This window comes from Suncus etruscus, chromosome 8, assembly GCF_024139225.1.
Source record: "Suncus etruscus isolate mSunEtr1 chromosome 8, mSunEtr1.pri.cur, whole genome shotgun sequence".
Classification (NCBI taxonomy): domain Eukaryota; kingdom Metazoa; phylum Chordata; class Mammalia; order Eulipotyphla; family Soricidae; genus Suncus; species Suncus etruscus.
The window spans coordinates 16099454-16112861 of record NC_064855.1 but is presented as its reverse complement, the minus strand read 5'-3'; the positions used below and the strand labels follow the sequence as shown (position 1 = coordinate 16112861).

Here is a 13408-nt window from a genome sequence, read left to right as displayed (position 1 = left end):
CTCTCTCACCTCCCCTCCCTCCCGCCCTCCTCCCTCCCTCCCTCCCTCCCTCCTCCCTCCCTCCCTCCCTCTCTCTCTCTCTCTCTCTCTCTCTTTCTTTCTTTCTTTCTTTCTTTCTCTTTCCATTCTTCGTTTTTCTGTTTCTTTTTTTTTTTTTTTTGGTTTTTGGGCCACACCCGTTTGACGCTCAGGGGTTACTCCTGGCTATGCGCTCAGAAATCGCCCCTGGCTTGGGGGGACCATATGGGACGCCAGGGGATCGAACCGTGGTTCGTCCTACGCTAGTGCTTGCAAGGTAGACACCTTACCTCTAGCGCCACCTCTCCCGCCCCGTTTTTCTGTTTCTTTTTCTTCCTTTGTTTCTTCTTTCTCTTTGTTTGTTTCCTTCTTTGTTTTTCTTTGCCTCTTTGCTTCTTTTTATCTCTTTTCTTTCTTTCTTTTCTTTCTTTCTTTCTTTCTTATCGTTATCTTTCTTCTTCTTTCTTTTTCTTTCTTCTTTCTTTTCTTTCTTTCTTCTTTCTTTCTTTCTTTCTTTCTTTCTTTCTTTCTGTTCTTTCTTTCTTTCTCTCTCTCTCTCTCTCTCTCTCTCCTCCCTCCCTCCCTCCCTCCCTCCCTCCCTCCCTCCCTCCCTTCCTTCCTTCCTTCCTTCCTTCCTTCCTTCCTTCCTTCCTTCCTTCCTTATTTCTTTCTCTTCCTTTTGGGTCATCCACCTGGTGATGTTAAGGAGTTACTCCTATTCCTGGCTCTGAATGCAAGAACTATTTATTACTCGTGGGCCAGAGAGATGGCACCGGTGCATAGGGGCACTTGCCTTGCACAAAAACCGCTGACAGTTCGATCCTGTCATCTCATATGGTCCCTGAACCTGCCAGAAGTGATTTATGAGGGCAGAGACAGGAGTAACCCCTGATGCTGCTGGGTATGGCCCCCCAAAAAATCAAACAACAAAAAATTACAGACTTGAGGGCTCAACATAGAGCAGTAATTAGAATCCACTAGTTACTAAATACCATAAATAGCATTATAGGAATGTATTATAGAATGTTAAAAATGAGGGGTTCTGGAGCCAGGGTGATGGCACAGCTGGTAGGGCTTTACCTTGTACATAGCATTTACCTTATAGATGTACCTTGTACCAGGGTTTGATCCCCAGCAGCCGATATGGGTCCCCCGAGCCTGCCAGGAGTGATTTCTGAGTGTAGAGGCAGGAATGAATCCCTGAGCCCTGGGTGTGGTACAAAAATAAACAAAAAACTGGGAACTTTTCCTTCGAGGATTCTGTTCTTGTGAGCTTGGTCTCCAGAGCCCCACCAGGAGTAATTCCTAAGTGCAGAGCCAGGACTAACCCCTGAACACCTTCAGGTATGGTCCAAAACAAAACATTACTCCTGGTAGAACTGGGGGGGGGGGCAATATGCGATGCTGGGGGATAGTGCTAGGGTTGGCTGAGTACAAGGCAAGCACCTTACCTGCTGCACTATTGCTCCAGCCCCAGCACTTGTATTTCTTTCAAACACATGTGACTACTCTACAGACACTCCTTGGGCATCTGGGTTGTGTCAGCTCTATAGTGGGGTAAAGGGGGTATGTGGGAAGGGTAATGTTTCCAGAATCAGAGGCTCAGGGTGACAAAAAACCCAGTTGTGGGCAGTGAGCAGAGCTTAGATGGTCTGTGAGTTGCTTCTAGACAGTCCCAAGGAGGCAGTGAGTGCTGAACAATGAACACAGTGAAGTCTGGAGCATCATTTTGCATTCAGGAGCCCCAGGTTCCCGTTCCACACCAAGGCTCCCCAAAGCACCACTGGGAGCAAGCAGCCCCTGAGCACTGTTGAATGTGTGCACCAGGGCTAAGAACACAGCGGGGGCTAGACATGCGTTGCAGATAAAATTGTGGGCTTTTGCACAATTTGTCCACGTCCTGCATATTCCATGTGCTTTTATGCTCAGTTGACCCCAAGTTCAAGTCACCTCACATCGTATTCTCCTCCAATCCTAGTCCAGTTTACATGTCATCCCAGGCTTTTTCTTGCAGTGACCCCAACCAAACTGACTCCTTTTTGCCCCTATCTCTGCCAACTCCTGAACCTGCACATCAAAGACCCTCCCCTCCCCTCCCCTTTCCTCTCCTCTCTCTCTCTCTTTCTCTCTCTCTCTCTCTCTCTCTCTCTCTCTCTCTCTTCTCTCTCTCCTCACTTTGTTTTTTTTTTTTTGTTTTGTTTTTGGTTTTTGGTTTTTGAGCCACACCCAGCAGTGCTTCAGGGGTTACTCCTGGGCTGTCTGCTCAGAAATAGCTCCTGGAAGGCACAGGGGACCATATGGGACACCGGGATTCGAACCAACCACCTTTGGGTCCTGGGATCGGCTGCTTGCAAGGGCAAACGCTGCTGTGCTATCTCTCTGGGCCCCCCTCATCCTCTCTTCTTTTCTCTTCTCCTTCAGGTACTTTCATTTCCCCAGAACTCCAGCTAGCACCTAGGTGGCAGGGGGCCTTTCTTGGGGCCATTCAATGACTCTGCCCTTGGAATGGGCCATAGAACACCCACTAAACCCAAGCATTCCACCATGAAGATCCTCTAACCAGCCCAGGGGTTGGCCTTATTGGCCTTATTCCACTCTAGCTTTCAAGGAATTTTTTTTGTTTTGTTTGTTGTTTTGGGTCACACCCAGCACCACTCAGGGATCACTCGTGCCTTTAAGCTCAGTGATGGCCCCTGGCAGGCACAGAGGACCATATGGGATGTCGGGGATTTGAGACCACCGACCTTCTGGATTGAAAGGGCAAACGCCTTACCTCCATGCTATCTCTCCGGCCCTTCAAGGAATTTTCATTCCCTCTGGCTGGATGGTGGTGTGGGTGGTGATGTGGGGTGGGGGACTCAGACAAGTTCTAGGCAGAAGCCCCGGGCTGGAGCTATGTGTCTGCAGTTGCACAGGTGACCTACAGGGGTGTCAGGCCCCCACTACCTGGAGCAGGTTCCTGGGATCTCACAATTGGTCTTTCCTTGCAGGTGGGGCCAACGTGACTCAACAGCAAGCCTTTGCTTCTGGTCTTTACTGGGCCTCCTGACTTTACACACCCGGATTTGCAGGAAATTTTGGGGTAACCCTGAGGAAGGGCTCTCGGGGACCAAGTATTCCATATGGACATCCACCCCAGCCCAGACTCTGGAGCTTCTGGACTCTCAAAGTGGACTCACCTCCTTCCAGACCTCCACTGTGCATGAGTCTCGGGGCACTGCTCTAGGGAGCCCCCCCAAGATGTTCCAGGTGCCTTCCTTCCTACCCAGAGAACCGCTGTATTTCTCAGGGTTGATCCTGCAGCCTCACCAGTATCCCTACCGGGTATGGAAATGGAGACAGCACCTCCCACTTTAATTGGCAGCCCCTCTCGAGCCAGCCTCATTCCCTCCAGTTCAGACTCACCCATAGCTCAGACCACGACACTGTGTCCAGATCTCCTCAGACACACAGACTCTCCTTCCCCTCCCAGCAGTTTTTTTTGGCCCCCTTCTGGAACTGAAGCAATAATAGTACAAGAGACAAATGCCTGGCTCCACTTATCCTTAGCACCCTAGAACCCTGCTGGGAGTGATCTCTGGGCCCAGAACCAGGAGTAAGCCCTGAGTACCACCAGGTGTGGTCTAAAAACAAACCAAAACCAAGTTAGGCTCCTGCTCATGCTCACTCTTGACTTTGGAGAAGCCAGCAGACAACTTCACCTTCGACCCCCTTACCATACTCCCCATATTTGCCCCTTGATAACCTCCTTCAGATCAAGAGATGTGGCACACAGAGAGAGAGGGTCAGGAGCCAGCTCAGAGCCACATGGGACCAGCCACATCTCATGAACCCTTTGCAGTCCTCTAGGGCAAGAAGGCAGCTGTAGAAACATAACTTTTATTGCACACGGCGCTGGGTCTTTTTTCATAGAAAAAGGTATTAACACATAAGCATCTGCAAAGTGAAGCAAATCCTGGCTTTGTCGGGACAGTAAAATCGCATGCAGTGTCTCTGAGTTGGAGTCTCCTCTCTGAAAACCACCTAGGATGTGTGTGTGTGTGTGTGTGTGTGTGTGTGTGTGTGTGTGTAGGGGAAGGTGCTGAGTTTTGTGCGTCTGGCTGAGTCGGGTAGAGAGAGGCACACGTGCTGTTCTGAACACGGCACCTCTCTCTACACTGACTTCGGGGGACGGAACGTGGGGTGTGTGTGAGGGTGGGGGGGTGTCGACGCCGACTGTCAAATTCTTGTGCCCTGGCTTCATGAAGAAGAAAATAGTTTCATTTGTACAAAAGAGTTCTATGTACAGGTGTTCATGATGTTGTGTGGGTGGGTGTCTTTCTTGTCGGGTCAAACTGCAGAAACACAGCCCAGAAGTGTCTGCTGGCCCCCTGACAGGGGGGTTGGGTGGGTCGAGGGGGGGCAGGGGAGCTTTCCTCACAGCCCTCCTACACCAGAGTGTAGGATTTAGAGTAGGCCCCAGCCCCTTGCTTCTGTGACCTCCCGACCCCCGACGTACTCATCTCAAGAAGAGAGTCCCTGGAACCCCCCATTTTGGTGTGTGGACCCCCCAGCCGTGGAGGCTCGGTGCTGGGGGCTGGGGGGGCGGCGCTGGGGGCAGGAGGGGGCTCGGTGGGGGCAGGACCAGGAGCTGGGGGAGCCGTGCCAGTGGGGGGCGCGGGCATGGCCAGTGTCCTCTGAGGTAAGGTGGCCGTGGTGGCGGCCGCAGGTGCCCCGGCGTGCGGGAGGCCCAGGGGCATGCTGGCAGTGTCCAGGGTGAGGTGTCGGGCCGGGGGCCGGTAGGTGGAGCGTGGCAGGTTCCTCACGGAGGCCTCACGCGGGGGCACCACGGGGCACGGCTCGTGCGTGTCGCCCTTGCGGAAGAAGGCCTCAGACTTGGCATAGAGCGGTAGGTTGCAGTAGTCACCTGGAACTCAAAAAGAGGCTTTAGGGGCGGGGACGGCCTCTCTTTGGGCCCCCCACATCTTTGCCCTAACTCAGCAGACAAGCCCCTCCTGGGTCTGCAATGGTGTCTCTGAGCTTTGATGTCCAGATCTGTGAAATGGGGGTGGCCTGTCTAATCTCACCTGATAGCCAAGAGGAGCTGAGGCCACATGGTGGGTCTCACCTGGCCATCACTGGGTTCAGTCCAAGCAGGACTGAGCAGCTGTTCAATATTTACCTTTTCTTTTTTAGGGGGTTTGAGTCACACTCAGCAGTCTTTAGGGGGCTACTCTGGCACTGTGCTAAAAATCATTTCCTGGGACCATGAGACATGAGGGACTGAACCCAGGTCAGCCATGTGCAAGGCTGTACTATCACTCTAGCCCCTTTACTTTTTTTTTTGGGCGGGGGAGGGAATACCTGGCGGTTCTCAGGGGTTAATCCTGGCTCTGCATTCAGAAATTATTCCTGGCAGGCTTGGGGGGGGTCATAGGGGATGTTGTGAATCAAACGTGGGTCCGTCCCAGGTCGGCTGCATGCAAGGCAAACGCCCTACTGCTATGCTATCTCTCCAGCCCCATTGTTCCTTTACTTTTTTGTTGGAGGGCTCACTCCGGTGCTCAGGGGACCAGGTGGTGCCAAGGTGTGAAGCTGGTCCCCACCTGCATAGCCCAGGCTCTACCCCTGAGCCTGTTAGGGCTTTCTATTCCCCCAGAAGGTAGATGGTCAATGGGTTCTCCTCCACGCACAGAACTTGACTACACCCTCAGAGTTTCCACTGACCCCTTCCAAGGCATCCTGATAACCCTAATAACCTGCAGGTCCCTCTGCCATGTGGGCCCCCCATTCAGGGGTTTCTGACCACTTTTCTGAGCTCATCTGGACCTCAGCCCTGGTGGGGCTACTGTTTGGAGGTCCTGAGTGACTGTACCCAATTCACAGAGCTAGGAGGAGACGGGACAGAACCCAGGCCTGTTAGCTCTGAGTTCTAGGAGAGGTGGCTCTGGGCATCTCACGTTAGCATGGCTGCTTAGCAAGGCCAATCTTGGTCTTTTCAAAGGTCCAATTTTTATGTGCTGCTGTCATCCCAGGGCCTCCTGGTTTGGTACCAATGGGCATCACTCAGACCAGGCCCTAGAGCCAGATGGGTCCAGGGCCACTGGCCATGATGGGGCCTAATCCCCAGGATTGTTCTTCTGAGCCTGGATGAAGCCAGAAAACATGAAGCCCAGTGGCCCCAGGGTAGCTAAGCCTACAGGATGTATAGAGGGTCTCAGCTCCTTCTGGGTGGGTGCTGCCTACTGAGAGTCCCTTCAGAGTCTTTGCTACCCACAGCAATAACCTGAAACCTCTCTCTCAGCTGCCATGTACAGGTGACACACGGGTGGCGAGTGGGTTGGTGGTGGGAGCTAAGTGGAACCTGGCTGAGCCATCATTGCCCAGTGGGACCCAGATTTCCCAAGGATTCCCAAGCAGGACTTGTTGGGGAGAGGACGGCAGGGATGCCAACTCACTCTTGTTGGCCCGGTGAGGAATGGGCACGGCCACGTTCTTGCCTCGGTCGGCGTCCTGGGGCTTGGGCGGGGAGGCGGTGAAGCGGCAGATGCCTGGCTCAGAGGGGGTGCTCACAGACGTCATGCTGTCGGCGTTCTCGTTGGTGCCCGTGGTCATCTGGTCTGAGGAGCTGTCGGAGACGAAGCACTCGGTGATCTCGAACTTGGCATGCTGCAGCTGCTCCTCCAGCTTGGCGTGCTCGTAGGCTCGTGCCAGCTCCTCATAGGTGGAGGACGCGCTCTCTGTGGACACCATGCTGTTGCGGCCTTTGTCTGGGGTAGGGGGCAGGAGCAAGTGGGGATGTTAGCAGGGGGGGAAGGAAAGACCCAAGTCTGCTCCAGAAGGGTAAACTGCCCAGAAAGGCCCCATTCCCCTCCCCATGAGAGTGGCTGCATTTCGGGTTGGTTTGGGGGTCACGCTCAGCAATTCTTGGGGTTTCTTCAGTCACACAGAGGAAACCCTGTGATGCGAGGATAAAACTTGGGCTTGCTATATGCGAGCTTGTTTGTGGAACCACATCTCCAGCTCCCTGATTTCCAATTCTCCCCCACCCCTAGTGCCAGGGATTGAATGCAGGGCCTTGAACACACGAGATTGGTGCTTTATTTATTTGGTTTTTGGGCCACACCCAGTTAATCCTGGTTCTGTGTCCTGGTATGCCCGGAGGGCCTTATGGGATGTCAGGGATTGAGCCTTGGTCGGCCATGTGCAAGGCAAACATGCTCTCCCATTGTGCTATTGCTCCAGCCCCAGGACTGGTGCTTTATGACCTTCCCAGTTCAGAGACCTCTTACTAGGATGTCGAAACATCCTGAAAAAGCTCAGCCCATTTCCCAACAGATATGAGGCACGTCCTGTTTTTATGGGGGATATGGGGCAGAAAAATAAAATCCTCAGCCACGCTCAACTCTGGGAGGCTTTCTGGGGCACTGGGAACTGAGCAAAGGGATTCAGGGGACAGAGCTGGCCACCAGAAGGCCCGCTGCAGGGGCGAAGTCTGGGCTCACCCGTGTCCTGGGAGAGGCTGGCACTGTAGCTGTCACTCTCAGTGACGGTCACCCCGTGCTGGGAGCCCACAGTCCTCCAGTCGGAGGTGAGGGTGCGTGCAGGGGTGGAGGCCTGGCACTTGGTCAGCGTCCACTGGCTGGAGTAGCGGTTCCGGGTACTGTGTGTGGACTTTACATTCTTCCTGGACACTGGGTCTGTGAAGAGGGAAGTGGAATTGCCACCCCTTGTGGGTCGTGCTGTAGGCAGCGGGCACCCCGGGTCACCCTATGTTGTGGGCCTTTCCAGCGTTTTCTATCTTTTATGTGCCCTGTGCCCTAGGTCGTACCTCCACCCTCAGGTCATGTCCTCCAACCCCTAGGCTGTATTCCCCAAGGTTGTGCCCTTTCCCCCAGGAAGAATACGAACTGGTGCCTGGCCGGATGTCGGACATGTCAATGAGGGGCCCTGAGCTCTGGATGAGGGCTGGGTGGTGCAGCGACACCCCAGTGCAGAAACTTTGGGGGTTCACTGCTTGGCTGAACTCCGCATCAGTCACAGGGATGGTGGCCTTGTCGTCCCCTGGGGAGAGAAGGGCAGGTCAAGGAACCCTTCCCCTTTTCCCCGAGTGCCGCCTTCAGCACCCGATCTTGGTCGGCTCTTTGTCTTTTGCTGCTGTTGGCCGTGCAGAAAGGGGAGCTGCCAGGAGGGGCTGTAGGAATGCTGGGTGCTGGGATGTGGGGGCTCACCCAGCTGCTTGATGCCCTCCTTGTCCTCAATGAGCAGCTGGACCCGGGGGACATCGATGTGCAGCCGTGGGCCCTGGGGCGGCCCCTTCACAGGGGTGTCAAAGCTCCGATTGTTCTTGCTGTGGGGAGAAGGGTTGAGGTGGTAACTCTGCAGTCCTGGGGGGTGTGAGGGTGGGCTGCATGGGGTTCCCAGGGGCCTGAACCCTGCAGGGGAGGGGAGTAGAGTGCTGGGAGACACTCACCTGATTAGCATCTCTGCCAAACTCTTGGCATCTGCAAAACAGGGAAGAGAAGGGAAGGGTGGGAAGAGGTCAGAACTGGGGGGAGGCAGAGGGACTTGCAGGGGTTCAGGGAGCACAGCAGGGCAAGTCCCCTAAATCAGCCCTGGATGACTCCTGGGCAGAGGGAGAAGGTCTGGAGTTAGGTCTTGCTGCATTTGACTCAAGATTCCATGCAGCGTTGTTTTTCTCTCCTCAGATCTTTTGGGGGTTCCCTAAGCAGTGCCGGGGATCTTCTTGGGGATACCCAAACACCTGGGCTACTGCTTCTGTTCTGAAGCCTGGCAAAGTGTTACTGCTGAGGTCTGAGGGTACAGGAACCCACCAGGGCCAATGTGTCCACCCCTGTAGCAGCCTCACTGAGCTGTGGAGCAACATGGTCAAGCCCAGTATATGCTGAGGACACTGCAGGAGTGGAGGAGGAAGCAGCAGACATAGGTGCTCCTCATGGGATATAGGACACCAGACAGTGCCCTGAGCCGGGCCAGGTGCATATTAGGGGCTAAGTGCCCTCCCAGGAGTCCCTTGGGAAACCCTCACCTCGAAGTCTCTTCAGACGCTTCTCCTTCCTCTTCTTGCGGATGACAAAGAGCAGAGCCACCCCTAGTGTGGCCAGGATGACGGGGCAGCCAATGGTGAAGAGCTTCTTCACATCATCCCCTTCCCCTTGGGCAGATTTGATGGGGGGGATGGTGCCTGAAGGGGAAAGGGGGCCATTTAAGGGCCCTGTGGTCCCCCTTTTCCTGGAGGCTACACCAGGAAGGCCTGGCATATGAGACCCCCTGAGCTCCGTGACCTTTCGCTATGCTTGGTCTCACCCTGCCCTTTGTTTCTGGGCTGCAACCTCACTCTCTTTTCTGTGTTTCCCAGCCCTGGATCCCCCAGGCCTGTCTTGGACAGAGCTGCAGCACTCCTGACGTGATGCTAACTAAGGGTGTCCCGGGCCTGGTCTCAAAAGATATTTTCTAATGTATCAGCTAAACTTCTTTCTGCTGGGCTGGGCTATGTTGATGCCCCCACATGGCTAGTGGGTTAAGTAAGGTGTAGGTAGGTGAGAATCGCGGTGGAGAGAAACCAGGAGGTTCTGGGTTTTTTTTCCCCGCATGGACACAGAAGCCTAGTACCTGCCTTCTCCCCCAGGACCCATCTGAGGCAGAAGCTGCTAAGCTGATGCCTGTGAGGGACAGTGGTGTATCTGGGCACCTGACCCTGCCAGGAGCTGGGCCTGCTACATATCCAAGCACCAGTGGCTCAGCTTATGAGACCCCCCATGTTTGCTCCCACACACCCCTGACTACTAATGGGGGCTTAGTGCATCCTGATGGACTCTGTGAACGTAGGCTTCTGTGAATCTTTAGGTACACTTGTGCTCCTGAGCACCTCTGGACATGCACCCAGCCATGGCTATGTATATGACACATGTTCATATGCATGGCCACACGCACATATGCCTGTGTGAAGTGTCCTCATGATAGGCACTGGTGTGCATCAAACATCTAGGTGCAGGGCCCGGAGAGATAGCACAGCGGCGTTTGCCTTGCAAGCAGCCGATCCAGGACCAAAGGTGGTTGGTTCGAATCCCAGTGTCCCATATGATCCGCCATGCCTGCCAGGAGCTATTTCTGAGCAGACAGCCAGGAGTAACCCCTGAGCACCGCCGGGTGTGACCCCAAAAAAACCAAAAAAAAAAAAACCAACAAAATATCTAGGTGCTTGTCTATACCATAGCCCCTCAACATAGCTCCCGAACCTGCCCCCAAGTCCTCGCAGCCTCCTGGCAGTGGGATAGGCCGGCTTGGAAAAGTGGTGGCAGGAGAAGTGACCCATGCCATGTGGCTGACTGAGGTCTTGCTCCTCTGCCTCACTCTCTTACCATCATGAGGCTCTGTGTGGGGAGGACACAGCAATCTGAAGGGCCAGACTCTGCACCTCTCACACTGAGGGCAGGAGGTGCTGTATTTTTTTTTGTTGTTGTTTTGTTTTTGTTTTTGAGTCACACCCGGTGATGCTCAGGGGTTATTCCTGGCTATGTGCTCAGAAATCGCTCCTGGCTTGGGGGGGCCATATGGGACGCTGGGGGAACAAACCGCAGTCCGTCCTAGGTTAGTGCGTGCAAGGCAAATGTCCTGCTGCTTGCGCCACTGCTCCAGCCCTGAAAGGGCTGTATTGGAATACCACAGCTCAGGCAACTTTCCGTGCTCACTCAACAGGAGTCCCCTCCTGGCTCAGACCTGGCGTCCTGGGACTTCTTCCTCTGTCCCTTGGGTGTCCTTTCCGCAGTAGCGGCTATGACAGTGCCCTCTGCCTTATGCATTGCTGCCCTGTGTGCTCTGAGCCTAGCTCTGTTCATACGCTCATGGCTCCCTCTGCCCATAACAGCCCACCTCCCCTGCCTGCACCGGCCATGATCATGCCTCGGTGTGGTCAGAGCTGCCCTGCTGTGCCCACTCACTGCCATCGTAGTCCAGCGTGGCGAACTGGGCCGTCTCGTTGCCACAGCCTGCGCTGTTGCAGGCCCTCATGCGCAGCTCATACCATGTGGCCTCGCGCAGCTCCGTGAGGAAGACCTCGCCTGAGCTGTTGGCACGCAGGCCTTGCCAGGCCCAGGTGCCCTTGGGCCGGTACTCGAGCAGGATGGCCGTGATGGGGCAGCCGCCGTTGTTCCAGCCCTGTAGGTTGAGTCGGGCATGTGTGGAGTTGATGTGTGTGAAGAGATGCTGGTCTCGGCTGAAGGAGGGCTCTGGGGGGCAGAGAGGGAGAGAAAGGGGTTGGGGGGAGGCCTCACTGGGCTGGGGGCACAAATGGGAGTAGGGGTGCTCTGGGGTGGGAGACAAAGGAGGGGAAGGATGTGGGGACCCAGCCAAGGAGCAGAAAGACACAGAAGGAAGGGAGGATGAGATTGGAGATAGTACAAAGGGTAAAGGTTGAATCCTAGGAACCAAATGGCCAGGTGAGGCCATTTGAGCATGGCCAAGTGAGGCACGGTGGCACCCAAGGGTAGGTCAAAGTAAAAACAAAGGAGAAAGGAATGGGGAGACTCATGTACCACCCAAAGGGGCAGAAGCATGAGGTGGTCTGGCCATGATCACACAGAGGCAGCCCTGACAGTAGGGCAGGGTGGGCTCTCCATTCCTCTTTTCTCCTTTCTTTCTTTCTTAATTTCTTTCTTTCTCTTTCTATCTTTCTTTCTCTTTCTTTCTTCTTTTTTTCTTTTTCTTTCTTTCTCTCTTTTTTCTTTCTTTCTCTCTTTCTCTTTCTTTCTTTTTCTTTCTTTCTCTCATTCTTCTTTCTTTCTTTCTTTCTTTCTTTCTTTCTTTCTTTCTTTCTTTCTTTCTTTTCTTCTTTCTTTCTTTCTTTCTTTCTTCCTTTCTTTCTTTCTTTCTTTCTTCTTTCTTTCTTTCTTTCTTTCTTTCTTTCTTTCTTTCTTTCTTCTTCTTTCTTTCTTTCTTTCTTTCTTCTTTCTTTCTTTCTTTCTTTCTCTTTTTCTTTCTTTCTTTCTTTCTTTCTTTCTTTCTTTCTTTCTTTCTTTCTTTCTTTTCTTTCTTTCTTTCTTTCTTTCTTTTTTCTTTCTTTCTTTCTTCTTTCTTTCTTTCTTTCTTTCTTTCTTTCTTCTTTCTTCTTCTTTCTTTCTTCTTTTCTTTCTTCTTTCTTTCTTCTTCTTTTTTCTTTCTTCTTTCTTTCTTCTCTTTCTTTCCTTCTTTCTTCTTCTTTCCTTCCTTCCTTCCTTCCTTCCTTCCTTCATTCCTTCCTTCCTTCCTTCCTTCCTTCCTTCCTTCCTTCTTCCTTCCTTCCTCCTTCCTTCCTTCCTTCCTTCCTTCCTTCCTTCCTTCCTTCCTTCCTTCCCTCCCTCCCTCCCTCCCTCCCTCCCTCCCTCCCTCCCTCCCTCCCTCCCTCCCTCCCTCCCTCCTCCTCCTCCCTCCTCCCTCCCTCCTTCCTTCCTTCCTTCCTTCCTTCCTTCCTTCCTTCCTTCCTTCCTTCCTTCCTGGTTTTTGGGTCACACCCGGTGATGCTCAGGGGTTATTCCTGGCTTTGTGTTCAGAAATCGCTCCTCACTTGGGGGACCTTATGGGACACCGGGAATCAAACCAAGGTCCGTGTCCTGGATCAGCTGTGTGCAAGGCAAACGCCCTACTGCTGCTCTATCATTATCACTCTGACCCCATTTGTCCCTCCTTCATGGTCACCCCTCCGGGATCCCTAGGGCTCAGCCCTGAGCATTCTCACCCCGACCGTGGGTCTTGGCCTCGATGATCTCGCTGATGCGGCCTGATCCCACGCTGTTCTTGGCCGCCAGCTTCACCTTGTACCAGGTGCCGCACTTGAGGCCGTCCAGCTTGAAGGCGCGCTCACCAGAACTGATGAAAACGTCCTTCCACTCCTCGCTATTGTCCACGGAGTACTGCAGCACAAAGCCTAAGGGGTGGGTGGCTCAGTGGGTCTGTGGGGGGGCATCCCCACCCCCCGGGGCTCAGGGATTAGGAGCCAAGGGTAGGGCACACAGTCGAAACCGGGGTAAAGTCCTCAGCCCTCACCCTGGCCTGCAATCTCACGAGATAACCCTGGTGCACCCTTGCAGCCCAGACAAGGCTCTCTGATGCTTGTGTTTATGTGGAGCTGAACACCAGGTTCTGGGGGACCCAGGCCTCTGCTCTAATGGGGGGCTTCAGACTGTGCCCTGGACCCCTCCGTCTCGAGCATGATGGGGTGACCTCCTGCCCAGATCCCCACGCCATTCCCACTCACCACGGATGGAACTGCCACCGTTGTCCCCAGGGATCCAGGTCAGGGTGATGGACGAGGCAGAGGTTTTGGAGACGGTGAGGCGGGGCTGGTCTGGGGGGACTGTGGGGGACAGTGATTGGCCCTCACCATAAAGGGGCCACCTCTGAGGTCCTGGGGCCC

At 53.9% G+C, this 13408-nt stretch overlaps 1 protein-coding gene across 1 annotated transcript in view; it reads right to left on the bottom strand.

Moving 5' to 3' along the window:
• Positions 1-3883: 3883 nt before the first annotated feature.
• The window catches only part of DSCAML1 (DS cell adhesion molecule like 1), a 241203-nt gene continuing 231678 nt past the window's right edge, over positions 3884-13408 (bottom strand). Inside the window, 10 exon segments of the mRNA XM_049778199.1 lie at positions 3884-4924; positions 6456-6767; positions 7503-7697; positions 7909-8061; positions 8229-8347; positions 8471-8501; positions 9047-9202; positions 10959-11246; positions 12731-12919; positions 13250-13348. Of these exon segments, the coding sequence (XP_049634156.1) occupies positions 4446-4924; positions 6456-6767; positions 7503-7697; positions 7909-8061; positions 8229-8347; positions 8471-8501; positions 9047-9202; positions 10959-11246; positions 12731-12919; positions 13250-13348 (2021 nt within the window). The 3' untranslated portion in view covers positions 3884-4445.